General features: G+C 36.4%; 1 protein-coding gene across 6 annotated transcripts in view; it reads right to left on the reverse strand.

The window, feature by feature from the left end:
- The window catches only part of DACH1 (dachshund family transcription factor 1), a 370,281-nt gene that overhangs the window by 97,693 nt on the left and 244,699 nt on the right, over nucleotides 1–27,889 (reverse strand). For 2 of the 6 annotated variants that reach the window (XM_075422838.1, XM_075422854.1), the window contains exons 4-7: nucleotides 23,524–23,679; nucleotides 22,807–22,979; nucleotides 10,456–10,591; nucleotides 8,118–8,255 (exon numbers count right to left, since the gene is read on the reverse strand). In XM_075422838.1, coding sequence (XP_075278953.1) covers nucleotides 8,118–8,255; nucleotides 10,456–10,591; nucleotides 22,807–22,979; nucleotides 23,524–23,679 — 603 coding nt within the window. The remainder of the gene's footprint in view (nucleotides 1–8,117; nucleotides 8,256–10,455; nucleotides 10,592–22,806; nucleotides 22,980–23,523; nucleotides 23,680–27,889) is intronic. The other 4 variants (XM_075422872.1, XM_009937957.2, XM_075422847.1 and 1 more) reach the window with 3 other exon arrangements.

A 27,889-nucleotide genomic window follows, 5' to 3' on the forward strand; every position in this document is an offset into this window, starting at 1 on the left:
TGTGCCGCTTGCTTGTGTCTGTTACCTCGGTTAGCGTTGAAGGAAGAGCAAGGCCTGAAATGCTGCAGTAAATCATCCCATCAAGTTGATGGAGGAATTCAAACCACTCGAAGCACAGGAGACAGGGGAACTATTACTGCGCTTCTTAACCCAGAACGTACCATTCGGAATGAGATCACCGCGTCATTTAACCAAGCAAAGGTTTATTTGCGCATGTACATTCCCGGAGAGGAGCAAAGGAGAGCTGGGCAGCAGAGTGTGCGCAGCCCTGCATCCTTGGAACAGACAGAAGTTCATCAAGGAAGACGGCACAGTCGTTTTACCTGTATAAATAGGCTTTTGCGTAAATAAACATCCGGATCTACTTCCAGCTTGCAACTATTAACACTTTCATTATTTTTACTCTTTAAAAGCAATAGGACAGTCATGCTCCAATTGTATTTCAATGTCTGGACAGTAAATCAGTGAAAGAAACTAAGACATCATATAAAGACTTCAGTTTTCCTCTAAGTTTGGATGCATATTTCATCAGAGGCTGAACTGGGAAGGTAGATGGGCATGGTGAACTAACACAGCAAATTGCATTTTTAGTTGCTGAGTCCTTGTTGAACTTTGTAACTTGTGCTACTTCCTCTTGGATGGAAAAACTGCAGATCAAAATTCACATGTATTGCTCTCTAGTGGTTTGTGTCACATTAAAGCCTAAAGATCAGCAAATAATCCAAATAATAACGTTTAAGAAATATATTAAATATCCACATTTGGGGTTCTTAGGCCATCACCATCAGTATATGCAAGACATGGGAAAGATGAAAAATATTTTATAACCCTGTAGCAGGTAATGACTTGAGACTGCAGGACTTTGGTTGCAAAATGAAAGCTCGCCTGCCTATCAGTGATTAATTTGGAAGTTTTAAGGCCTCCCAGCTAGAAATAGTTTTCTCTTTCTCTGCACCATCCAACTTTAACCCAAGACGTTCTCTTCCCTATTATGGTGTTGCCTTCACCTATATATTATGCTGCTCGAACTGTTTATTTCTTTTAAAAGGCTTCTGAAGGATATAGCTTGGAGAAGCTCAAGTTCAGCTTTTAATTACACTTAGTCTGCTTGAGAGTTTTGTGGCAAAGAATGCACTATCATCTCCTTCAAAATGTTAAAGAATCAGTGTGAATCAGTCTAATGTACACTGTTAGCTCACAAGAAACACTGGAGATATGACTGATGTCTAGAACCAAAATGAAAGAAGTTTATACCAGAACTGGGTGAAGGAGAAGCAGGCATAAAGGCAGACTTTTTCCTGACTCAGTCCGTTGAGATACCAACCAATCTTTTCAAATCCAGACAGACCTGTTTAAAGGCATAAAATCTGTGATTGTTTGGTTTTTTTGCAAAGTAATTTCTTAAACAGTATAAAGAAAAAAATGATGCAAATCATCCAGACATTAGAAGCATCATCAAAGTGGTGAAGCTTTTTCAACAAAAGTTGAAAGATAGGAACAAATCAAACTGCTTCTCGCTGAACTATGACAGTACCGACCCGTGTCAGTGGAAAAAACCAAACTCTCTGCATGCAGGGAAAACAGTATCTCCGAGAATTCATTGTGACCATACATTACATGCAATCATAGCAGAATCTGTAATTACCACGTTATTTCTCAGAACAAAAATCTGGGAAAGATTATGTGGAGATAGCGTAATAAAAAAGAAAACTGCACAAAGTTAATTTAAAAAAAAAAAGAGAGAGAAAAAAATGCTAACAATTATATACGAATTACCCATACTATTTGCAAGGAAATGCTGTCTGTGTCCAGGTTGCAATTCTCAGTTAAGGTTTTTCAAAACTGGTTTTTTTTTTTTGTATTTTGCATTTGGACAACTTAGAGAAAACTTCAAACCACTTGCATGGCAGGTTATTAGCACTTTTGAAATAGTTCCTTCAAGTAGTCTCAAGTGGAAGATATTTTAAAATTTTGCTGTAAGCTCTCTTTTCTGTAATGGTAACCATAAGAGTAAAGTGGTACAAATAAAGCCTAGGAGATAAATGTTTTCCTCCATTAAAGCCCGGGCATTCACTTCTGCGTGTTTTCAGGAAGAACCTGTATGATTTCCCTTTAAATTCACAAAATAATTATATGTTTCTTAATGCCTTCAGAATTCAATTCTAGAGCAGCTAAACACATCACATATTTTTTTTCTTCTCCTATTAATGCATTTTTTTAACTAGCAAAATGGAAAACTAAAAATAACTACTTCAGAGAAACAGAACCATATTTGTCCGATCATCCTCATGGTGCCAGCAGACATATTCCCTCTTAGTGGGAACACCCATAACTTCATTAACTTCATTCCCCATAACACATCTTTCCTAGCAGCAAACACAAAGGGAACTAAGGATTTTAAAAGCACAATGTGGTAGCATGATGAAAAAAAGTCCTTTCTAACATCTTATCAATTATCATTACATCTTCTGTTTCATTAAAAAAAATGAAAATGAGCACACAAACTACTTCAAAGGATTTTTCAGCTCCCCTCTACATGTAATAAAGACCATCAAAGACTATAAAGACCATTCTAAGGTCTATTACATGAAGGACACATAATGACGATGGAAAAGAAAGACAAAAAAAAAAGAAATAAAAAGTACCTTTTGGGAACTGTTTGTGGTGCAAGGGACAGAGAAATTGTACATGCAGAATTGTTTCAATAGACTGAGAATGCATCAGATCTTTTGTGCACGTGCATCTCATTTGAGCATATTCAGAAAGTCAGATATGTCACTGTAAATACAGAATAGCCAGGATGCACACGTGCAACTGGGCTGCAATGAGTCCGGTTCGCCTGGGATGTTTTGGAATGGATGCGCTTTCAAGTGAAAACTGTACAGCAAATCTCTCCTAAATTCTTTTCAAAACTACTGGTACCCTAGAAGTATAAAAGTTCCTAGCAGCAAACAAGTCTGCAGAAGATGTGCCTCACTGGAGGATGGTTTAGTGAGAGTCTCTAGAAATACTCTTATCCAAAATTTTGCTAAAAAAAAACTTTCAGAAGTATGTACTACCTTTGGACTTCTTCCTGCATAAACATACTCTTCATACCCTATTCAATACTATAAAAGGCTTCTGTGTCTTCTATGCAAAAAAACCCCAGATGTTTTCTGGCTTCTTAGTAAGTAACAGCCCATTAAGAAAAAACCTGCAATTTCATTTTTCACCTTTGTAGTCCATTAACTGTAACAGATTTGAATGTACTTTAACCATTCTTGAGCCTCTTGGGCTGAGTGAAAAGACACACCAACAACCAGAGCGTCTAAAGGTTACTTTGGTGATGCTAGCTTTCTTGAACCTTTCATTTAGTGGATCTTCGTATCATCTGTCATAGGTTACAAATATGACTGCTATGTGTTTCGGGTTTGAGGAGTATTTAAAGCTCAGATCCAGATCAATTTCACAATGTGCTAGATGATGTATAAATACGTAGCCTGAACTCCGTATCTTGAGGAATTACAAACTAACATATTAAGCTTTAACAGATAACATTTAAGAAGTGAAGTGAGAATGTTTACCTGAAATGTGTTAACTGTAAATATATTTGCATATAGATACCTAACAAGGTCTGTGTATATTCTTCTTGTTACATTAAAATGCAATATTCAGTAAAATAAACATGCTGTATAAGTATCTCTGTGTGTATGTATGTACATGAAAATGAAAATGAACAGATAAAGTATGTTTACACAAGCAGTTGGACAGCAGAACTGCGAATGAAAATTCCTCTGTAGGTCAACTGGTAACAACTCTTTAAGAAAGTGCTTTCTCAGAGAACTAACTAAAATCATAATGCAGCCCAGAAACAGAATTCAAGCAAAGTTCCGGAACATTTGTTTGCTGACTTTGCTAGAGGACAGCTCAGGTAGAAGAGAATCCTTGTTGATGGTAAAACTTCCTTTAAGTCTTTCATATTTATGAAAACATACTCCTCTATGTTACTATATTTTTTAAGGTGAATAAACATGCTTGATATATATACACACTATATATATATAAAAGTATTTACCGCCGATAATGCAAAATGAGTATCCAACTATATAGAATGACGTATTTATCATGAGTTCCCTTTTTGATGTGTGACTGCTAACAGGAAAACACAATTCTAATTATAACTTTTGAATATTTAAATTATTTTCCATTTTGCATTAAAGATATTTTGGAATTTTAATATTCTATTTTGTAAGATATTAGCCGGAGGTCTAAGATTGCTCACATTGGTACAGGGGGACATGAAATAAAAAGAGAGAGAAAGACTGGGACTTTTTAATATGTGGATTTGATAAAGTTATACTTTAATTGCTGCTATCACAGTAGTCAAGAAGCAGTTATTGTTGATAACCTGAAAATTACTTAAGAAATTTCCATTAACATTAAAAAGCTTTTCTGAAAGAAATAATTCAGCTTCTTTTGTGAACATCGTGAATATTTTATATTTTGTTATAGAAAACAGCATCCACATTTTCAACAAGAGAGTGTCCTTCCCATAACACCTCAAATAACATATTCAATTTAAAATGTAAGCATGACATTCAGGCTTCATTTGCTGTTGGTGTCAATCTAAAAAAATATAAATTGATGCAGACAGAAAATTCTAATCTGATGCCCTAGGGCCAGATCCAATAAAAGACTTAGGCATCTAAATTTGGTGTTAAAGCAACTAACTTTTAGGTATTTGTCCCCTAGAATGGAACCTGGGGCTGAAGTGAGCTGGGTCTTGCATTCCTATATATTGCACAGGGTAGGCATTGCTAGGCAGGTAGCAGTTACAGGGTATTATGAGCGGCCAGTGCCTCCAACATCACTTAATATTACCCAAGCCAGCTACTTGCAACTGGGATCTAATGAAATCAACGAGTAGACCTACAGTCCGCCTAAAGTCAACACAAAATAATATGCAGCTATCTGGAGCTAGTAAATAGGGAAACACTGCGAATAGGACTGAGCTATAAATTCCACCTTGCAGACCCCGTATGACCAGAGTCCAGGTTGTAAGGGCAAATGGACAATGGTAAACCATACTTCCCTCTTTTACACAAAGCACAGTGATTAGGGATACTGCCCAGGAAATGTGCTGCAAGTTCAGTTCTCTCTTCTGCCTACAAGCAATTAGGATGTTTAACTCTGAAGCCACTGACTATTTTGAACTCTTCAAACCAGTGAGCAAGAGGAGGCTCAGGATTCAGCAGCCTAGTCCCTAGGTTTTCTGCTAGTTCCTCCTTCCTATGCTATTTCCAGATTTAACAGACAACATCACTGAAAAGCTGATCAAGTATTCAGCCCCATAGAAAACATCAAAAATACACTTCTTGCATTTTTAGACTGGGAGATCTGCAGGACCTCAGCTAACAGCTGAGCAGCATAAGTGATAAAATATACCTCATCAAAATTGAAGGACTGTCTAGAGCAAAGTCTTTGAGCCATAGAAACTTTACTTGAAAAGACTCAGAACCTTGATTTTAATGAAAAAAACCTGAATGGATCTTTTCTAATATGGCTCCTATACTTCATGTAAGTCCTCCTTGTGAAATCTGACCTAATAAAACCAAACGTGCATCATCAAATAGTCCATAATTACAGGTTACAAAATTAGATACTTGGTTTTGATGATGACAGTCAAGTACTTGAACTAACATCGTGCACTTGTACTTACCCACTTCTTCCCAGGACCATTTGCAGTTTTATAGCCTGCTTTCAGTAAATTTGGAAAATCTGCTGTCCTCTAATCAGGAGAAACTCCTGGAAATCTAGGGTAATTGAGTTCTCTGCTTATGCAGATAATAACATGTTGAGTTATGTACGAACTGTGGGGCAGAAGTGCTCTGCAGTGTCTCCTGCACTCCCCCCTTTTCCACACTAGGAACCTGGCTGAACCACAACATAACCCTCAGCAAATCTAAGTTTCCTTCTCATGGAACCCAGGGAGCGGGTGGATCAGGTTAGACAGATGATTCACTTCTCTGACATATGGTAAGTCTTTTCAAAATCTGGTACGTTGACCAGTTGTCTCTGTTATAACCTCCCCGCTTTAAATTCTCTGTTGTCTGTAAATATATTTTCCCTGAGCTCAGATCACTTCAGTGATTTTTGGTCTTTTCATTTTTTTAATAGAAGAGGGACAAGAAGAGAAAACACAGGGCCCTCTTTAGCAGGCAGGACTTCCCAGGCTCTCCCAGGTTCAACTAAAAGCCGTTTTAGTTGCAGCTGATTGACATCTGCCAACAAAAGCGGATTAAAAGAAAACATCATAATGTTTAAATGCTTCATGATATTTATTCAGAACTTCTGTTTTTCTCTTTCCCTTTTGTTTTAATCAGATGATGAAGGTGACGGGGTTTCAACGATAAGAGTACCACCACCTACATACCTTTGTTTGCATTTTCAAATATGACTGCATTCTGATTGATTTGCAGTGGTAAGCAACAGTTCGGAAATCTGATTGCAAGCTCACAGTGACAGAAGTAGATAATTACTATCTGCACAAATATCTCTAAGTTAAATCACTTGTTTTAATACAGATTACATTAGTATTAAACTTACAAGATTGGTACGAGAGACATGATAAATGTAGTCATGACAGAAAACAATTTTTAATTTAGTATACCCTATCAATCTAGATAGCCCATGAATATTTACCATTAATTCAGTAGGCTGGAACAGAGGGGGGAAAAAAGAAGAAAAAATAGAAGGTTTGACCTAAACAAGGACTGAGGAAAAAAGAGAATTCTCAGCAGTTTTACTGGGAGCAGATCTTGCATATATGTGAATTGGCAACAGAATGGAGAATACGTTTGGGGTACCATTATAAACAAAGCCTTTAAAAAACCTGAATGACATGCAAAGACAGTAGCAATTCTTAATACGTACTTCTCTTTGCCAGATTTACCAGTCTGATTACACTTAAATGAGTAACTTCAAATGCTGAAATAAAATCATTTATGGAAATTCAAAACAAACCTATTTGATCACATCATACTTCACAGCAGGGATACAATTTGCAGGGGCTGAGCGAGGGCATAGTATAAGCTAAAACAGGTTGTGTGTGCAATGAACCAAACTAAATGGTTTATATAAAAGAAATGTTGTTTCCATTAATTTTTCTGGTAATCCTATTAAAAATGCCACCTGTCCAGAAAAGAATTGTCCAGATTTCAGTTCTTTTTTATATCTCAGTGTTCAAACACAAGTCAGGGAAGGTATCACCTTACAGCTATTAAAATATGGCACAGAATGTCTTATTCTGAAATCTTCATTACTGCAGCAGTTTCTCTGGCTCTGTTTCAATGTCTGGCTGTTATACCTTTTACTTTTCCTCTCATTGTGCTCAAAGAACTGATTTTTCAGATAAGCCCAAAGAGTATTTTTTCCAAGGATATGTCATATTTCTAAACTCTCTTTAACCAAAATGTTTCTAGTCTATAATACTTAGAACTCACATATATTATGTAAATATAACCTGAAATGCGCCTTTTAAAATTCCACCACCACCCCTCCAAAATCCCCTATAACAACCCTGAAGAGGAACTTAACTTTGAATACCAACAGAGATGAAACTGTGTCATAATCAGCATAAGTGCATGTGGACTATTCACCTAGATCAAACACTTTGGTCATATACTCAATTAAATTTAAATCCCATTATATAATGTGTACCAGCCTCATTTTATGCAATTCCTTAATTTAATGGCTCAGTATTAGCCTTTTTCCTTTTTGCACACATGGACTAATTTTCACGGTGCTCAGTCCCTTTGGGAAGTAGGTCATTAAAGTCAACTGGATGAAGACAGAAACTTAATACCTACGCAGCGTTGTAGAAGGGTCAGAGACACAACAGTAATGTAGAACTGTTTTTCCCTCATCCTTCTTTGTAATATTTATGAAATTCCTCCCTCATATAAATATTGTTCATTCATGTCGAGGGCCACAAACTAGAAGAATCAAGAAAGCTATCATCCTGTTATAATTTAATTAGTGAAACAATAAAAAATAAAAATCACAAATATAATACTATTTATCTGTTAAGACAATACTTGGTTTACACTGAAACAGTAAAATCATAATAATCATATTACCTTTCTCAATGTGTATTCTTTTTGTCTCATGTCCCACGTCATGACCAGCCAGATCACCCTCCTTAGGTCCAGGCAGGACATTAGGTGACAAACCCATCAGCATTTGGTTCATAGATAGCCCATTCTGATGGACAGCTGCTAGACAGAAGCGCAGGCAGAAAGAAAATCAGCCGTCACATTAACAATACACTTTTGTACTTATTTTATATAGCCTTCCTCTTAATTATACAAGAATTCTAACAATCACAAAGTTACTTAATTAGTGCTATCAGTACCCACACAGCGGGAGAGTTTCTTCCTGTTACTTCTGGTTTAAAACAGTTCATTTTAGAAAGAAGAGTTCAGTATCTTTGGACAAAGTTGGATATTTGCAAACAGTTTCTTGTTTGTTTGAACCGAAATGCAAAATGAAGCAAATCAGAAAAGAATAGAAGGTTCTAAGAGAGATACTTAAGTAATATTTTTTTTGTGTAGTTAGTTGTACAAAAGCTCTTGTGTATCAGCATTCCCAATACACAGTCCCTAACTTCCTTAAATTAAGCATTGTGGCCTTCCAGGTGATAAACACTTTTTTAAAATATACTGTGCACCAGCAGAAATGCTTATTTGCTCATCACATTGCTTGAAAAGCTCTTTCCAACAGTTTTCCAAGTGATCTTCATGAGTCTCAAAAACACCTCCGAAACCTGTGTAAGGTAGTTTATATCCCTACGCTTTTATCCTGAAAAATTGCATTTGCAAGAGGCTTATGGCATTTTCAGTAAAGCATTTTTTCATATGTAATCCATATTTCTGCAGTAGTCATCTTACTCTTGTTGGCACCACAAAAGTAGATGTACTTAAGAATCAGGTGTGATGTTAACAAATCAGATAGGAGAGAAAAGAGTTATTTTATAAATAAACAAGTTACTGAAGGGATCCAGGACTTAAGGAACTCTGTATTGTTCACATTGGAAGAACCAATGTGCAACGGTCCCACTCTGCTGGTAAACGAGCCAAGGACGCTGAATAGTAACCTTTCTTAAACAAAAAAATGTAATTCCTTAGCAAAAACAGTAAGTATCTCTCAATTTAATTCACTCTTTTTTATTTAAAGAGCAATGGAAAAGGCCTTCAATGGTTGCAAAAAAATATACCATCAATCAATTAAAAAAAGAATATGAAAAATCCAGGGTTGTGAGTTTTTTTCCCAGAACTTTACCTATGAACTCATAAAAACCTGGGGAAATAGATAGGTCACAGTATCTGGAATGCCACTTTAATCTGCATTCTGAATCGTCCAAGTGACAAGAAAACAGAATTTTCAGCTTGTCAAGGTCAGGCCTCATTTATTTTCTTTGGTAAGTCATTTTTCATCACATAGTAATGAAAGATCTTTCATCTGAAGGTCAATGAAAAGTCAGCTTCCTGAGTCTGCGGAGAGCCTGAAAGGAAGCAGTCGAAAAGACACAAATGCTGCATCTAATTAACACTACTACGTATTTCATACAGCTATTTCATGGCCTTCTATCTGCGTGCCAAATCCTCCAGTTTCACCTACTGACAAACTTCACTGTGGGAAAGATGCCTTAAAAGCACAAAAACTTGCAACGGAGAAACAGTAAAAGGAATGGACAAGTGTAATATGACCTTAAGTAAATATTCATAAAATAATATGTGTTTAAAACCTTAATTTCCAGGCTGTTGCTTTGGAATATCATAGAATTCAGGGTCTTTGGCATGTATTTTACATCCTGTACCTGGAGCCTTGACAAAAACGGTACCACTCTGAGACACCATGGTTTAATTTCAGTCCATTCCTTGTGAGCTACAGGCAGGAATACTTTCTGTACCATATTTCTCACCATCACAAATTTTTGTATTTAAAAACTTTACAAAGTATGCACATTTTTTATTTGATTTTAATTAAATTTTTAATTCTTCTCTTTACCAAGCAACTCTACCATGCAATGTTGTTTATGAAGTCAGATTCAATTTAGAACTCAAACCAGAGTAACCAGATTAAATAAAAGTCAATTTCTTTAAAAAATGTTTACACTATAGGTTCAGTTCTAAAACTAATCTAGCAAATTGCTTCCCGACAGCAATTCTCTATTTCATAGCTCATATCTTTATGTTTAATATGACATGATGGCAGTTTATATCAGTACCCGTTAATGTAGCATCAGATATTATGATATTGTAAACTGGGGAACATAATGTCTGGAGATAGTTATTGCAGCTGAACTTCCGAACATGATACATATGAGATCTATTTAAGACGAGGGCATTTTGATTAGAAAGACCAGCTGCACCTAATCAAATTTAAAGTGGTGACAAGGAGAAGAATGTGACCTACGGATTCTGTCTGAAGAGCTCTCGGTCCGTGCAGGAGAGCTGGACACACTGCTGCTTCGGTGAGAGGATGGATGGCTGCCAGGTCTTCGGCCCTCTTCAAGAGAAGGAGCAGGAGAAGGGCTGTCTGGAACACGTTCCTAGACCCCCACAAAAAATAATTGCAAAGAGAAGGCATTGTTAAACTACACCTCAGTGGTTTCCAAACATCAGTTCCCTAAACTGTATCTCCCTCCTAAATCACAGTTTATTCTTTCCTCTTTCGAGGTGTCCACAATTCACAGAGTATTCTCAAAGGAAGCTTAGCAATTTTAGGACACTAGAGTTTACGTTTTAGTACGCAATGTAAGCACTGCTCATCCTGTCAGGCTTTCAAACTGCCTTCTGGACTACTTATAAAAGTAATGTTTTTGCTCTGCTTTTGGTTTTGGGTTTTTCCCATCCCTTTGATCAGCATGTTGTTGGATTGGAAATACACATTTTGTTTACTAGTTTGTGGACCTCCGCCTTATGCGGTGAGGATCAAGGTACTTTTCTAAATAAATAAAGAACAGACACTGTTGTTTTAGCTCATGCTGAATTTTATTTCACGCTTTAATTTCAAAGGGGCTTCTTGAGCAATGAGATCTTACGGAACTGCTACGGATCATAAAGAAAATATAATCTCCCTACTGAACCTATACCAGTAACATGGCTGATGAAAGTCCAAATGTCTGCTTATACTGTGGGGCAAAAAATCTGGATTATTTTTTCTAAGAGTACTAACCATATTTTTTCTAAGAGTGTTTTTCATCTTTGGCCATATCACTACTTCAAAATAGGGAAAAACAGCTACCCACATTTTTCCACCCAAAGGAAAGCCTGGCATGGTATCCAGGCGGAGCTACAACACACTGGAAGATGCTCCTTGATTTTGAAAATTAAGAACATGAGGACTGTGATGGTTTGAACTGCACTTCTGCTGTGTGAGAACCGTCAATATGTAGCAGGTAGATATACCTAATATTTACACAGAACTTTGACAGAAACAATAAACAAAGGGAGCTGAGTGCAAGAGTACTTTCTAGAAAATTCTGTGTCTTCCCCTGAAGTTTCCTCTTTATTGCTAATAGCTCCCAAGACTCTGTGTCATTGCTCAAATAGATGTGAGTTATGTTGGTTTGGTCAAACAGTGATAAAAATAAATAGTTCCTATAAGGGAAATCTAGTGGGGGGACTGAAAATGTTAAACTAGGGGGGGGGGGGGAGGTTGGTTATTGTTCTTTTTTTCCTTTTGAAAATTGAAAACCTGACTCCTAATGAAAAAACCCCAAACCAATGCAAGCCAAAAAAAACCAAACAAACAACTGTATACATTCAACTCACTAAAAGCTTTCGGTAATGAAATAATACAATTAGTATGTATTTAACAACAGATATGAAAACTTGATGAGCAAATGCCTAAAAGTTTTCTTGAAAAGAGCATCACGTTCCTCACACAGCAAATTGCTTTTGCAGCAGTCATTACTTTTCATGCACAGTAGCTAGATTAATATTTATTTCTCTGAATGCATTCCTATGAAACTTAGCAACATGACCATCTATAGTAATCAATAGATTTGTCCCAGGTAGGCTTCATAATAAGTATTTGCTAGACTTGAGAGTCTGACTGCAAAGGGATTCAATGGGCCTAGTGACAGAGTGGGAGAAAACCTTTCAGAGCAATTTTTCAAGACATTTAAGTGGATTCCACTTAATAGTCTCCGGTTTTTAAGTCAAAAACATTGATGAGGATAGTTTAACTGCATCATAGCTCTAGGCTTATTATGACTTTGATTGTGTTTATATGTCCGTGAACCGGGTATTCAAGAGGAGGATTATAATGCAGATGTTTTCAGAATGTAGAAGATTTATTTCTTTAGATTTAGGAGGATTTAAGTATGCACGGCATACAGATTTGGTATAAATTGGAAGACGATATATTTAATCATTCATTTAATATATAATTTCACTGTTTGGCATACAATGTATTGTTCTTAGAAGGGTTTCATTAAAATGAAATCCAGTGAGCACATAAGATTTGAATACAGAGCTGAAAAGTAAATTAATTTATTTAAACAGCTTAATTTGTTTATCCTATTTATTTATGTGTGCTTTTACAGCACATATTATGAGATGGAGAGAGCAAAAGGAATGCACAGGACAACAAAATATAATTACTGCACAAACAAAACAGATAATGAGTTTTGTGCACATATAATATGACATAGCAGACAAACTCTATTAGAAAACTATATGTACTGGTTTTATCAATTCATTTGTAAAATACCCTTTAACCCCAACAAAACATGGGATTGAACCATGCAGAAATGGAAAATAAATTCATTTAATACCTTAACTCATTTTTATATCCTTGTTTCATAATTCCACAATGAATAACATAGTCTATAGCAATTTTTTGTCTTTATCAAAACCAGCTGCAATAATAAATGGAAATGCTACTAATAATAAATTGAAATACTCTGTAGCTCTAAGAAGTCATACTGATAAACTAATGGTGCTGGAATATCAATACAAGCTACCTTTTTTCTCTGTTTTTTGCTTCCCTATTTGTTTCTACAGGTACTCAGAAGTAAAAAGCAGTGTGAAAAACTTAGGCCGTATGTAGCAATTTAACGTATGGTTGACCAACTTTTCAAAACTGGTAGAACTCTCAATTCGGCATCAGAACTGGAGGCTGTACTAAGCAATGGACAACCACACTCTTAAGGGCCAAATTTGGAGCATTCCTTATCTTGGTGCTTTGTACAATCTGATCCAAATCATGAATCCTAAGCATCTCAGAATCTGACATTTAACTTCTCCAAAAATGCTCCTACGATACACGAAACTTTCACTTTATGGAGCTGCAATGCTCTTTCCTGTACTCTTACCCCACTGACATTACAAGTTACACACCCTCAATACCAAGTACATTTCATCAATAACAAAATTGTTCCTGTGACACTGGGCATTTTTTTTTAAATCTTGTAAAGAACAGGTAAAAAATTTTAGCTGTCAGAGATTTTAACTTTTGATTAAAGTTGTCTCTACAATTAGAAACCACTCCAATTTTGTTCTGGAATACCACATGGCATCCACAATGTAACACTGTCTCAGTCTCTCCAAGTAAAACAGAAGTGTGTACTTCTCAGTATTTTTTTACATTTTTCAAACAGTTTTTTGCATAGATGCAAAGACCATACTGGAAGATCTCATTCCAAAGGTTCCTTTTCAGTAACTTCCTATTGAGATTTATTTTAATATATCAGTAATAGTATCTAGCAGACCACAAATGCTTTCTTCCCTATATCATATATGTCTTTGTCATCTTACCAGGTTACAAAGGTAGTTATTCAGCATTAACCTCTTTTTTTGCCTCTCTTCCTTCTGCTCCAGCAGCATGTTTTCACTGTTCGAAAAGTGTCTCATTACCAAAAGCCTTCCTCAAAAATATACCAAAACGTGAAGCTGATGGAGTTCAGCTGTTGGTCCCTGTATCACTATCAAAGAGAAGACATTTCAGGCAACGTGTAGGATTAATCCTTCTGTTTCTAAGAAGGGAGACCAGGAAGTGGTATATTCTGGGTTCTCATCACCTCAGTGTTGCCACAGACATTCTTTATTCTTTACCATTCCTGTTCCTTAGTGACAAAATTCCAGAATCTTTCTGCAAAGTTCGAATATACACACTTCCAACAACCAACTGGTTTTGCATGCACAGCCCTCATCTCCTGCATATTTCTCTCCTACAGGTATTTTCAGTCTCAGCTTTTTCCTTTGTTCTAGTTTTCTTCTCCGTAAGACTCATCTCTTGGGCTTACTCATCCTTTAATTTTAGTCATAGACTGAGCTCTAGACATGCAATTAAGTATAGCTGTAGAAGTATATCACTTTTAAAACTATTCAGCTGTTTTGATGCACTACAGCGTTGAACAAACTCCTTTAAGGACGTTTGTCCTTTCAGTCATTGAAGTGCAGAGGATAAAATAACGTTTTTTCAGTGCTGTGCATTTCAGTAGTTGTTGTGGTTTAAGTAACTTCATACTGGAGAAAGGATGTATGACACATACTGTTTCATATACTGTTAATTTTTTAAAAGAAAAAAAAAGCTTTTAATCAGGAATAGTTTCTTATATTCCAAGCTTTCTGGAAGCCACTTGGCTTCCAAGCCTTTTTGTGGTACAGTCATAATCATCTCTTTTGAAATGACAAAAACACAGACTTCTTACGCTTCAGTTCCTTATCGACCTATTTTGAACCTGTGTGAGAAGTTTTCCAGACCTTCTTGTAAAATGGCATACTGATTTGACATTGTATTAATTGAATGAGTGAAAGAAATTAAGTACTTGGGTATCTTTTGTATTCCCTGAAAACAGGTTATTTTGCTTTTCCAGGTTTTTTTTAGGCTTTAGCCTAAATCACTATGAGACTCCAATTGAACTTTTATTCCTAAGAATTACAAGATGAATTGGGCTAATAATTACTTCCTAACTTCCTCAATCACTGCAATAAAATGTGTGTTATCAAACTGACTGAATGCTATAAATTTTCATTTCTATTTCCCTATTTGCATACTATCACTAGCTTGCTAAAGATCTTGCTAACTTCCCACTGAGGCACACCATCTTTCTCACCTTGTTCTTATAGGTACACTTCCAAAGCCGATCCAAATTTTGTGTTGTTGTGAATTGCACTACGATTTTAAACAGTGGATCTATTTCTTATAAAGAACACAATCCATGATATTTGCATACCTTTTTTTCTCTCTTCATGAATATCTTGAACCTCTTCATCTTTTGGACCAATTTAAGCTAATTTTATTTCCGTTTTACCTCTGTGACTTTTCACTGATTCTACCTTGCTGTTCCCATCACAATAATACTGATAACTGATAGCATAAAATGTAGAAGGAGATCAACAGACAAAAAGGCTATGGATTTGCTTGATTTTTATTGCTCTGTTTACTATAGGATTACTGGGAATCTCAGCAGCAGTTAACTGACAGGAAGTCCAAACAGGAGATTCTCAAGTAATCCTTTAACTGTACTTCAACAACAACAGAGAACCAAATTCTTTGAAATCATGGGCAGTACATAAAGTGCAGTGACCTAGGCAGGAAGCGAGTTTCATAGTATTGGGCCATTACGTAGATTAAACACAAGCACGCCAACAAACAAATAAGCAGAAGTAGATGCATATCAAGACGAAGAAAGAGCCTGACTGTACCAGTGAATCTAGAGTGGCATCCAAGGTGCTGACAGTTTGAAATCATGTTAAAGCAGGATCTTTCCTGGAAGTGCCACAGAGCCTCACAGTACAAAATTCTGGATTTTGTCAATTCTCATAAAAATGTCCTGAGAACTATTTCGGACCTGCTTCTTTTTATGTGTGTATCCTGTAAACTGAATTTATAAGATCTATTTTGCCTTCTAAATGAGTGTTTGATCTAATAAAAAAATATCCTTCTAAAGTACACAAAAACCCACATGCAACACGCAAACATACAGATATGCAAAAAAACCTCTTCAAATTGAATTAGTAGTTTCCTACTGGCAAGCTGGCCACACTTCTCCTGTTTTTTTTCTTTGTTTTCTCTCCTCTTTTGAAAAGCTAGTCTTACTTGAAAAGCACCCATTCAAGCTTAAGAAGCACCACTAGAAATTCACCCCTCAAAGTCCATCCAAACCGTATACCCAGCCAAACACCAATCATTCATCTGACTAAATGTCGTTGTCTACAGTACAAATGTATACATCTGAGCTAGTCACCCTAGGCTCATTTTTTACCCATACATATACATTTCCAAGGTACAACTCCTCTCAGTCTAAAGCAGCTACCTAAAACAAGTCCAACGAATTATGCCCCAAAAAGACAGCAAAATGAATCCCACCCGCTGGACCTCGCCTCATGGCCATTTTGCATCAAATTGATCTTACACCTCATACACAGTTCCCTGTTACACGTGTGAATATGCAAATTGCCAAACAGAAAAATTTGTACTACCTTCTCTGTGTCATGCGTTACCTGTAGATACCTATTTTACATGACACAAATTAATTCATAAGAGCATATGGCTGCTATTAGCTTCAAACTGCACCTCAGAAACAAGCACGTTAAAACAAATAATAGGACTCTATGTTATTAAAAAAAGACATTATTCTGAGTTACAACCTACCACATACACAGTAACCATCCTCTAAGCTCATTATAAAAAAACTCTATTGAAAGTTAAAATAAACAATTTTAATCATATAGATAGAACTAATTAATGAGGTGGGACACAGTGTCCTCTAATATAAAGATGATTAAGCCATAATAAAGGAGTTCAGCTACACTTTGACCTAAGATCTTCTCATGCTAAAGGAAGAAACAGAATTAAGTGTGCATGTACGTTATCTATATTAACATAAATTATAAAAAAAAAGTTATTCTGACTAACTTGGAGATTTTTCTGTTACATGCAAGTTCATAGAAATAGTTTTAAGATATCATATTTTCTGCAGTCATGACAAAAAAGAAAATGAAATATTTTGTTTATAATGTACATCAAAAAAATAATCATATTATAGTTTTTGTGTTTGCTTTTCCAATATGTAAAAGTACATGTTTTAGGAGCTGATAAATAGTCTTATTTTTATTCTAGAATATTCATTGTAAGGCAATTACTTTTTACTATTTAAACGTTTTCTATTAAATCAAATCTCTCCTTATAGAAAGAAGAAAACTTGATATTACTTCATGGATCAGATAATGAAGAAACGAAAGTAGCTTCACTCTTCATGCACTTCTGTATAGCATATTCTTCTATGTATTCAAGAAAATAACTTTTAAGTAATGTCAGAACTTCTATTTTGAGTGCACAAATGCCTCTAGAAGTAACAGGTTATCTGAAAAGCCAGATATTTTTCAGTTTAGGCATCCGAAAAGGGCATTTCTGCCACTGTAGGCTATAATTAATTTCATTCTGTTTCTGTAAAATGGGTATAGCACACCCAGCTTCATAGAAATGGCGCAAATACATATCCACCACTGTTTGTATAATACTTTTCCTGTAAAGCACAGAAGTGTCCCTAGAAAAATTCTGGATTCAGCACAGGATTCAGATAACATGAGTTAAATAAGACTGGGCCAGACACTGATTTAAAAGAATTCAAATAACTATTAGCTGAATGAGGTAGGGGTTCAGTGGAAAAATACAATATGTTATAGTGAACTTAAAATTGTACCATATTATATGGATGGAATGCTGTCACATTAAGGTTGTCGAGGCATTCTGGTATTTCCTAATATTAGTTTTATGCATTTTGAATTTCAGTGATGGTCATTTAACATAGGCTTTAGATGTAATTTTACTCAATGCATGAGGACAGGCACACATAAAGATTTTACAGTTAACATTTGATACATTGTGATTTTGGCAGTTTTCTCAAGTTTGTAGTACAAGAAAATTCTGCTTTGTTGGTAATAGCAGCAAAGGGGAAGCATTTTCTGTCCAGAATGTCTAATTGTACTTTCAACGTGCTTCCTATGGCCCCAGTCTCTACAGGACTGTGTGTCAACCAATTTTGAGAAATACTTCATCTAATCCTATAAAAAAATTCATTTCTGTAACTAGAAAATAAGTTATCAGTAAACTCTTCTACACTGAAACATCTTGCGATGGCCAGTATCTTCTGGTATTAAAAGTCTGCACTGAACTCAAAGCTGCCCCCACAGCAGCTGCAGAAGACTTAAGCTGAAGCTTCTGCAGTCCCTTTGCTGCCCTTGAATTGAACTTGCTCTTTTTCCTCTTAAAATCCGTTTCTTCAGGTCCACACTCTGAATTTCCTCACCACCACTCTGATATGAGACACCTAAATGTACTCTGATCCGTCATTTCTGTATGGCAGTGTCGTATTTCTTCTCTTTGGCTATTATTTGGACTTCTTGGCAACAATTATAGGTGAAAAATATAAAAACTTTACATCAATAGGAACACACACATACTGCCAATGAAAAATGAAAAAGTGAATGAGCATTAAAACAAAATTTCATTTCAAAATAGGCCTATAAACTGAAATATTTCTAAAAAAAAAATTTGTCACCGGCTACCTTGGTTAAATAAATTAATAGTAAATTTCTGCTGTTGGCTAACAGAAAGATACAACCTTACAAACAAGTATAATGCAACCAGTGCTGTGATATACTTAGAGAATTGGAAAAACTTAAGTCTCATGTATTTAATATGCAGTGGAAAACTGCATTTTTTCATTCATTTTTTCAGCTGGAGGTATTGGTTTCTTCTGCTTTATTCTTAATTCTTTCTATAAGTATTAGTAACATTGTACAGATAAAGTGCAATTTTTGATTCTGGCATGCTGCTCTGTTGTAACTTTTACAATGTCGAATTACTTCAGGCTGCTACTAATATGAGGTATGTCCTTTATATTTTCATATATCTTTCTGCTGACCGAAAAAAATTGATGTAGTGAAACTGCTAACAAGCTGAGCCTCTGAAACCATGGGCAGGTGATGAAAGCCACCTCATGTCTAAAGCATCCCCAGGTCACAGCTGTCATACTCACTGCAATTCATTGCTGTCACAATCTGCTGTTCCTGCTTGTTGTTGCTCTCCTCTCATTCATTCAACTCATATATCTAAACATTCCATTACAAAAAGACATCTAATGTTCGTCTCATGTTTGAAAGGGCACAACACTCTTCTGAAATATAATTCTGTAGATTTTAGAGCTCAGAGTTCACTGCCAAATCTAAGGTGCTGCTTTGTAAGGCTTCCCTTCTAATTTTGCCTTTGTCTCATCTCCTGAACATAGCAGGATAAAATGTTTGGTTAGTACGTGATCTCAGCTTTATTCCAACTTCTTATCATGAAGAAATGAAATATTGCCCAGTAATAGAAAGGCATTTGAAGCTTTGTGAATTTAAAGATAACAGCACTAACTGTGAACTCTGTGAATTGGAAGGAAAGGTCAGCAAGTCGTCTACTGTGGCACTGTTCACAAAGGCAGTTCTTCTCTCCAATGAACCAGGTTGTTCATAACCTGAAGATTCAGATTTTCTAAGTCTTAATTTTGTTCTTTGTTACTTAATTAGATGATGTTACTATTGATTCAGTTTTCAGAGCAGAAATTTCTCATAGGTCTTCTGCCTTTCAAGCAGAGTTTAAACTTGTAGACATATTGTCCTCTAATTTCAAATCTACACTGTCATTTCAGGTTATATCTATGAAGTCCAAGATGAGTGATTCATAAACTTTTCAAATCAACTTGTGGAAACATTGTCACTGAGGAAAAACACTTAAGCAAAATTAGGGTTAAAACAATGAGCCAGAAGATAATGAAAACAAAACCAAAAAAATCTAAAAATGTAGCAGTAAAAAAAAGGAAGATATGATTCTAATAACAAACAGTTTCGTGAAAGACAGCAAGTGCACTATTTATCTATTCCTATAAAAATAAAGAAAAGGGAGGTTTGACCTTCTCATTTACATCTATTCTCTAAGCTATTTATTTTGATTGTAGTATGTTATTACTCATAAACTTTACATTGCTGGTGCAAGGTTCAAAAACTATGCTGATTAGAGAGTTTCCTGCTCAACTACTCAGTGCATATAATTCAATGGACACTAAAATCACAGCCTCAGATTGTGCCTAGTGAGGAACAAGTAAATTGCCAGTGACATTATGTCCATGCTCATGGGAAGAAAATCCCCCTAACAATGACCTCATGCTTCTGTGTTGCTAGGGCTTATGTTTCAATCCTGTTCAGTATTAAAAAAATAAGGAACATAATTACTTGGCCATGCTATCTCTATTTGCATGCCATCTCTAGCCACATGACCATATTCATCTGCCATAGAAAAAAAGTGGCCAGCAGGTCGAGGGAAGTGATTCTGCCCCTTTACTCAACTCTAGTGAGACCCCACCTGGAGTCCTGCGTCCAGCTCTGGAGCCCCCATCATAAGAAGGATATGGATGTGTTGGAGCGGGTCCAGAGGAGGGCCATGAAGATGATCAGAGGGCTGGAGTACCTCTCCTATGAGGACAGGCTAAGGGAGTTGGGGCTGTTCAGCCTGGAGAAGAGAAGGCTCCGGGACGACCTTAGAGCAGCCTTCCAGTACCGGATGGGGACCTACAGGAAGGATGGAGAGGGACTTTTCACAAGGGTGTGTAGTGATAGGACAAGGGGAAATGGCTGTAAACTAAAAGAGGGCAGATTTAGATTAGATGTTAGGAAGAAATTCTTCACCATGAGGGTGGTGAAACACTGGCAAAGGTTGCCCAGAGAAGCTGTGGGTGTCCCCTCCCTGGAAGTATTCAAGGCCAGGTTGGATGGAGCTCTGAGCAGCCTGGTCTAGTGGAAGATGTCCCTGCTCATGGCAGGTGGTTTGGAACCGGATGATCTTTAAGGTCCCTTCCAACCTTTACCATTCTACAATTCTATGATTCTAAAACAGAGGACATAAATCTAGATATATGTTGTACCACAAAGGAGCTGAATGAAGTAGGAAAGTCCTGCAAGAGTAAGTTCCTTAGCCCTTACAGTATTATTGAAATGACTATGTCCAGTAAGCTCTTAAATTTAGAAGTGAGTTTTGGATGGCAGATTAATGCTTGTGTTTATGTATTTACCTGTAGTACAAATGTATTGTGGGCAATATGTCACAGGCTTTGACTGAAGAAGTCACAGCAGCACTTAGGTATGTCTCCATCAGGTTCTATGTAAATGTCCCAAAACTCTAACTTAATCGTGCAAACTTTAAAAAATGTATACGTCACCCTTGAGTGAGCACACTTTTCTAAACAGAACTTAGATTAATTTGGCCATCTAAAACCACTTCATTGTAAATCCATGTCTTTTCAATTTATGGTTATGTGCAAATCAGATGGGAACACAAAACCTGGTTTGATAAATAACTTGCACAAGACGTTATGCCAGGAGATGTGCAAAAGCTGGCAGCTATGATGAAGATTTTATTAGCATGAATACGGGATAGTTGAAATAAATAGATGAATAGTGTAGGTTATTAATACAAACATGTGCTTAAATAAGCAAGATTTTTTTAAAAAATAATATGATTTTCCAGTTACAAAGTAATGATAAAATGTTTCAAACAGAGAACCAAAATTGCTAATTATGTTCAAAATCTTCACCCGGATTATAATGAAACTATCTTTCCAACGAGATGAGCTACAAGAATGAACTTGTTAAGAAGTTAAGGAACTCTGGGATGATGAAAATTTTCTGGTATGGCACTGCCTATGGTTAAAATAACATACACAGTTACATGGTGACAGAGTTCCATACTTTCAAACCTACTAGATAGGTTTAGATCAGATGAGCCAGAAGTACCTCTCAGTTAAGCGCTTCCAGCAATGTTCCCATAACGGGGTGAGATCTGTGAACACACTAGGACCTGCTTTCCACAAAAGGCAACCTTTTTTACATAGCCTAGGAGCTATGTCGTACTTCAGATGTACCTGATTTTGGTAACTGGAGACAAAGATCAGGGGTCTCATCAACGTATGCTCCCAATGACATATTTAAATGTAGGCCACTAACTTAGGCAACTTTAATAGATACAACAAGCCTGTAAATCAACTTTACAAGCTAGAATTCAGCTTGTAAAGTTTATAAACAGAAGGTTACCAATGGTTGTGAAGGTCAAAAAACAGATCATCTTTAGTCAGGAAAGAAGGCTCCCTGCCTTTGCTAAATACCTCTATAACCAGATTAATTCAGTTACAGTCAGCAAATAAAACCTAAAATGGTTAGACAATTTCAGATATCAGATATTTTTGAGATATCTCTATAATACTACAGTTCTGGCCTGCAGATTACTGGGTCTGTTCTGTGCAGCTTCATTCCATTCTGTTCTGGGATTTGGCAATTAAGGCTCTGCAGAGGCAACGTCTCAAGCCTTTCAGCCTTCTTCAGATAATCTGTAGCATTTCAGTTCAAATGCCTAGATTTAACAGTCAGAAGAACAGCCCATTCTATTTTAAGAAAGGAATAACTTCTTCCTTGATATCTTGAGGAGTGTTGCCATTAGATTACAGACTACAAAATGTGAGAAATCAGAAATCTGTGCATTCTGTATCAAAATCTTCAACTTGAGCACTGTTTTAATACTGATTTAGAGAGGGGGAGGAGAACTGAGAAGATAACACTGGCCACCAGCAGCCTACCGTGTTCCCAGAGCTACAACAGTTGGGTTTCTCCTATATATTGACCTTCTGACTTACCTTCTAACATCTGACACCTACTGACCTTTATCATCTTTATTACAGTTGTGAGCAGAATCTTTTTATTTTATTTTATTTTATATAGTTACCTTAATAACAGATGTCTCAACTCGGGATGGAGGACTCTGCACTTGTGCTGCTGCTGCCATGTTGGCGATGGTACTAAGGTGATTCATCTGGCTCATTGCCATCGTGACAGATGCTGGAGGTAGGCTCACTGGAATTAACGGGTGGGGCATCATCATAAAAGGCAGTTCCAATCCTGGTGGGGGGAAAAAAAAAAGGGAAGTGGATTTGTGCATCCTTTTAAAACATTGTCTTTTTTATCTCCTGATTGATAAACAATATTCAAGTGATGGGTGTGACAAGATGGTTCACACTGCAGGACAAAGCAGCTATGTGTCAGTTCTCTTCTGGGATATGCATGGCTAAACCACTAGCAACCATGGAGGGCTTCTAGCCACAAGGAGTGGCTATTAGACCTCTTAGTTTGTTCACATCAGTGTAATGTATGATATCACTGCTAAGCAATGGATGTTTATTATCTTCTTTAATATCTGCTGTAAGGTGCCTTAGTAATGCATTATTATGCCACCGATGCACAGGTTAGCAGTTATTTTAAGTATCAATTTTATTGCATGCGTATTTGTTCTTTATTGTCTCCGCTTCCCCTGCTTAATACTTTAAAGGAAGTAGTCCAATATTCCCCACATCTTTGTTTTTTCATAGCCTATTTATATAAACACAAAATAAAGACAGGAACTAGAAAACTGCTGATGTTAGTGCTGAAAGATGTCAACCCGTACCATTTGGCAGAAGGTGGTTCTGTTGAAGAGGGTTGAGAGGATGGCTAACTGGAACTTTATGCTGTCCAGGCAAGCTGGGGTGGTTAACAGAGGCCTGTGATCCTTGGGTGGGGGGAGACTGAAGTTTTTCTTTATCCCAAGAACCATCACTGCTGCCTGTGGGGAATGAATACGTATTATTTGGATGAAGGAAGACTCCAAATTTGCAATGTCTGACTTTGCTAGCAAGGCCAGCAATCCAACCTTTTTTCGCAAGTGGCATTTATTTTTATATATTTTTAATATATGGGTTAAGGGAAGGACTTTTGGGGTTTTTTTTCCGTCCTCTGAAAAAGATATGTAAGGATAACTTTTTAAAGTTAAGAGTCAGAACACAAACTTAAAAGTATTTTAGTTGTGCTCATTCACGTGAATTTTCTGTTTGATGTGTATTTTGCACATACTTTTGCTACTCTCAGCAAGTAAAACTATATATGGCATTTGTTTTATACGAGAGAATATTTTTGCCTGCAAAATGTCTAAAAAAAGAATCTTGACTGTTATGCCAATTAAAACTTAAACTACATTTACATTCCTTCTTGTATTTGTAAATAAATAGACATCATAGGGAGTAACTAAAAACTTAAATTTATTGAGGGCACCAACATGCATGTATATGTGCTTGGCTGATGATTCTATTTTGTATATTCAATTTTTATCTCATATTATTAATTAAAATGTAAGGGATTATTAATAGATTCCTGCAGTCTTCTGGTCGTGGAATGGACTAACAGCAAGAAAGAATGTGGACAAGTAAGTGTTGAGACAAGCAGTAATTCATATGTTTGAGAAATACCCTTTTTCACTATTGCAGACCTCCTCATAAAAATACCCACAGAATTAAATGGAAAGATACAATTGAATGACAATACTAAAAATCATATAACATTATTAATTTGTACATTTCTGTATAACAAAAAGTTTTAAATCTTCCCATCTGGCGACTGACATCATTCATGGTGCACATTTACGTATAATGTTGAGATTGAGTATATGCATGCTTACACATACAAAGTAATCTATAATTTTTTTTTGTGTGAGTTTATCATAGACAATCAATAAACAATGTTTTAACATATTAATAAATATGTATATATGCATGCACTTTCAGCAGTATTAATATACACATCAGCAATATATGATTGCTTCCTTTTTCATACAAAGCACAATTTCACCCTCCTGACTTTGAAAGGTTCTCCTGTTTTCATGGGAATCTCTGCTGCTAAGGAGTTTAGGATAATATCAGCCAAGACCTATTGTCCATTTCTATTTAGCATTAGGGATTACAGTGAAGTGCATATTTCTGAATATTTTTCTATATACATCGTACGACTTATTGAACAACAGGGCCTCAAAAGCAACAGGACTAATACCACCACCTCCTTACTTCAGTAGAAACGGGATTAGCACATTAGTCTTGACATTTTTCACATCGTTTTCATGGAATGACAAAAGCATAAAAGTTGGTAGAATTCCAATTTAATTTCTCTAGATCTATTAAAAACCTGATTGTAAAAGCTGTACAACACAGTTTATAATGAAAAATACTCCATTATTGCCATGATTTTCTTTCCCTAGTTACTTCATGAAGACAGTTAAGGCTCAATATAAATTCTAACTCATTAGCTCAATACTGTCTCAGTCCCAGTGTAAATTGTTCAGAAGGACGTAATGAAAATTCAGTCCAAACTCTCCCGCAATCAAACAAAGCAATTTTATGAAACAATGAAAAGAATCAATTATATGAGAGATACTTTTATTATTTTACAAGAAATTGTCATAACCTTTATGAAGTGTACATAGTTGAGCTGGTTATTACATGATTTGAATCTCATCACCTCTGATAAGTGAATATGTTTTCTTGTACTTTGAGACCTCAGAGAGTCTCGAAACACAATGAACCTACTTTCAAACACATATGTTACTGAAGGAGCTAAATCTTAGCTGGAAAATGATTTTTTTTTTCCTTTTAGCTTTCTTTTCTCCAATTTATGGCTTTTTGCCACTGTGACATACACATTTCACTTATTTTGAACATTCTTCCATTAAAAAATATGACCCTGGAAATGAAAGTTAAACAGAAAAAGTGAGTTCATTAAATTTTAGCCAAAATCTAGGTGTTGATGTAGATTCAACAGAGGAAAACAGGTAGCTCTGTACGGTCATTCAGCCCATCTTGGAGGATGTGTCCATAAAATAATAAAGGTGTTTTTATAGTACTTAGGGCTTCATTAAAAAAACAACCACCAAAAATCTGTCTACACCATGTCAAATTCTAAGCAGGAGCAAGCCCAATCTTCATTTTTCCATCTGTTAGAAAAACGTTGAAGAGGGAACTTCTCTCTGGCAGATCCTGCAGTGGAGCCCCCACTGCTTGTCCATCTCACCCTAGTTTCACGCTGGATGTGGCACTGCCTGCCCTGCCGTGGCTGACGTGGAGGCAGAAAAGGCTCTCTATGCTGCCTGCTTTAGCATGAGTGCGACTGCGCTTCGATTCAGATGAAGTCAGCACTGCCTGGTGATCAGGTAATGGCCCAAATGAAATGAAGAGGGAAAGACCGCAAGAGACAAATGGAATGAATGGCCTCTGGGCATGCCTTCATCTGTACAGTAACTGCAGAAGAAGATTTTACAAATGGCTTAGACTTAGATGGCTTAAGTAAGATGAATCTGGGCCAGAATGTCTCGTTTTTGTAGCTGCAGACTCTCCTGTCTTCACCATCCACTGAAAATTTTTTTTGGACATTTATTTTTTGTTCTTTATTAAAAAAAAGAGATAGAAAAGGCTATGTTTCTAAAATGTATTTCAGACTTGGAGCAAAATTCTCTAGTTTACGTGTAAAGTTATAGTATTCTTACCAAGGTCACCATTTTACGAATCCTTTAAGCTCATTGTTTTGTACTTTCCCATCAAAACATGACAACATTCATATGTCACATATGTATATAGGAATACATGTAAAATATAAATATCTATCAGTAACTATACGAATATTTGTTAATATTATAAGTGAGGAAGATTTTGGCTTCTCTAGGGCTGGTGAATTCCCAGTAATATTTTCCCTATTTATTAGGAAGATCTTCTACAGTACAGTTAATTTCATGCTGCACGCTGATGTTCAATATGTAGATGGAGTCAATTCTGCTGTGACCCTTCCTAACCCGGTCACAGAATTTTGCACAGTCAGTCATAGATTGCCAATTATGGCACTGCTTATGTGGCTCAAAAATTAGTGCTTTCCTAAATCAGTACTCCCTCTGCCTCAAAATTACAGTCTCTGTTGTTTCAGAGTGATACCACACCTAATAACAAACTGGAAGAGAGAAGAGACAAGCTTCAGAAAGCGAAGTACTGAGGCTAACGTTTAGTCAGTGACAGATTCTTTAATACTTGTAGTCTGGCATCATCTGTCAAGATTTGTTTACAAGGAAAATGATTCATAGACAGAATCCAATCCATAACATTAGAAACCACTTTCAAGCTACAGGCTGTTGCGCTCCTGAACACTTTGAGTGGACAGACACCGATACAAATAGTCTTGGCCATTTGCTGTGTTTCTCTTACGTTAGTTAAGCAGAACAATTTTCCTCTTCGAGGAAACAGTTATTTTCATTAATGTCAAAGCAAAATAAGTGTTATTCCTTAGACAGTACTCACCGTCTGCACAACTAAGTGCAAGCTACCAGTTCTGTCACTTTTTACATTTGACTTTGATTTAATGCGTACAGTGGTTTCAAAGAGTATTAAAAATCTGTTGCCTTCTTCCTCTTCACTTGTTGCCCTGCTGGAGGCTTATGTTTTTGCAGTTCCATCAGTGGTTGTCAACTCTTTGTAATAGGATTAAAAGCTTGGACACCTGATATCCCTGGGTGCTGCAGTTCACCCTCATAAAAGCTGTTTGCTTTAAATTGAGAGAAAATCAGTTTTTAGTGGCATAATTAATTAAATTATGCAAAGCGTTCCAGATTCAGCATAACACTTTCTGAAGCAATTGGAAGCTCTGCGTTGCATTCAAACTGGATTTCAATTGATGCTGCACTAGGCTGACCATAGAGCACCATTTTCAAGGCTTTCAAGCACAAGGGATACAATTTTGAAATGCAAATGCTTCGTGTTGAGTGCTCAAACCCCGTACATGTGCACTTGAATAGGCAATTTGGTAGCCAGCTACGTATTTCATGTGCTACAACGCTAACAGGAGCACTCAAAAATTTGAAATTGAAGTTCCAAATGTAAGTGCATGTGCTTAAAAACTGGGCTAACGTTGTCTCACATTTACTCATCATGGACAACCTGACGGAACAAAAATGACAATACATTTTCATA

The sequence above is a fragment of the Opisthocomus hoazin genome, chromosome 1 (assembly GCF_030867145.1).
Source record: "Opisthocomus hoazin isolate bOpiHoa1 chromosome 1, bOpiHoa1.hap1, whole genome shotgun sequence".
In the NCBI taxonomy this organism is placed as follows: domain Eukaryota; kingdom Metazoa; phylum Chordata; class Aves; order Opisthocomiformes; family Opisthocomidae; genus Opisthocomus; species Opisthocomus hoazin.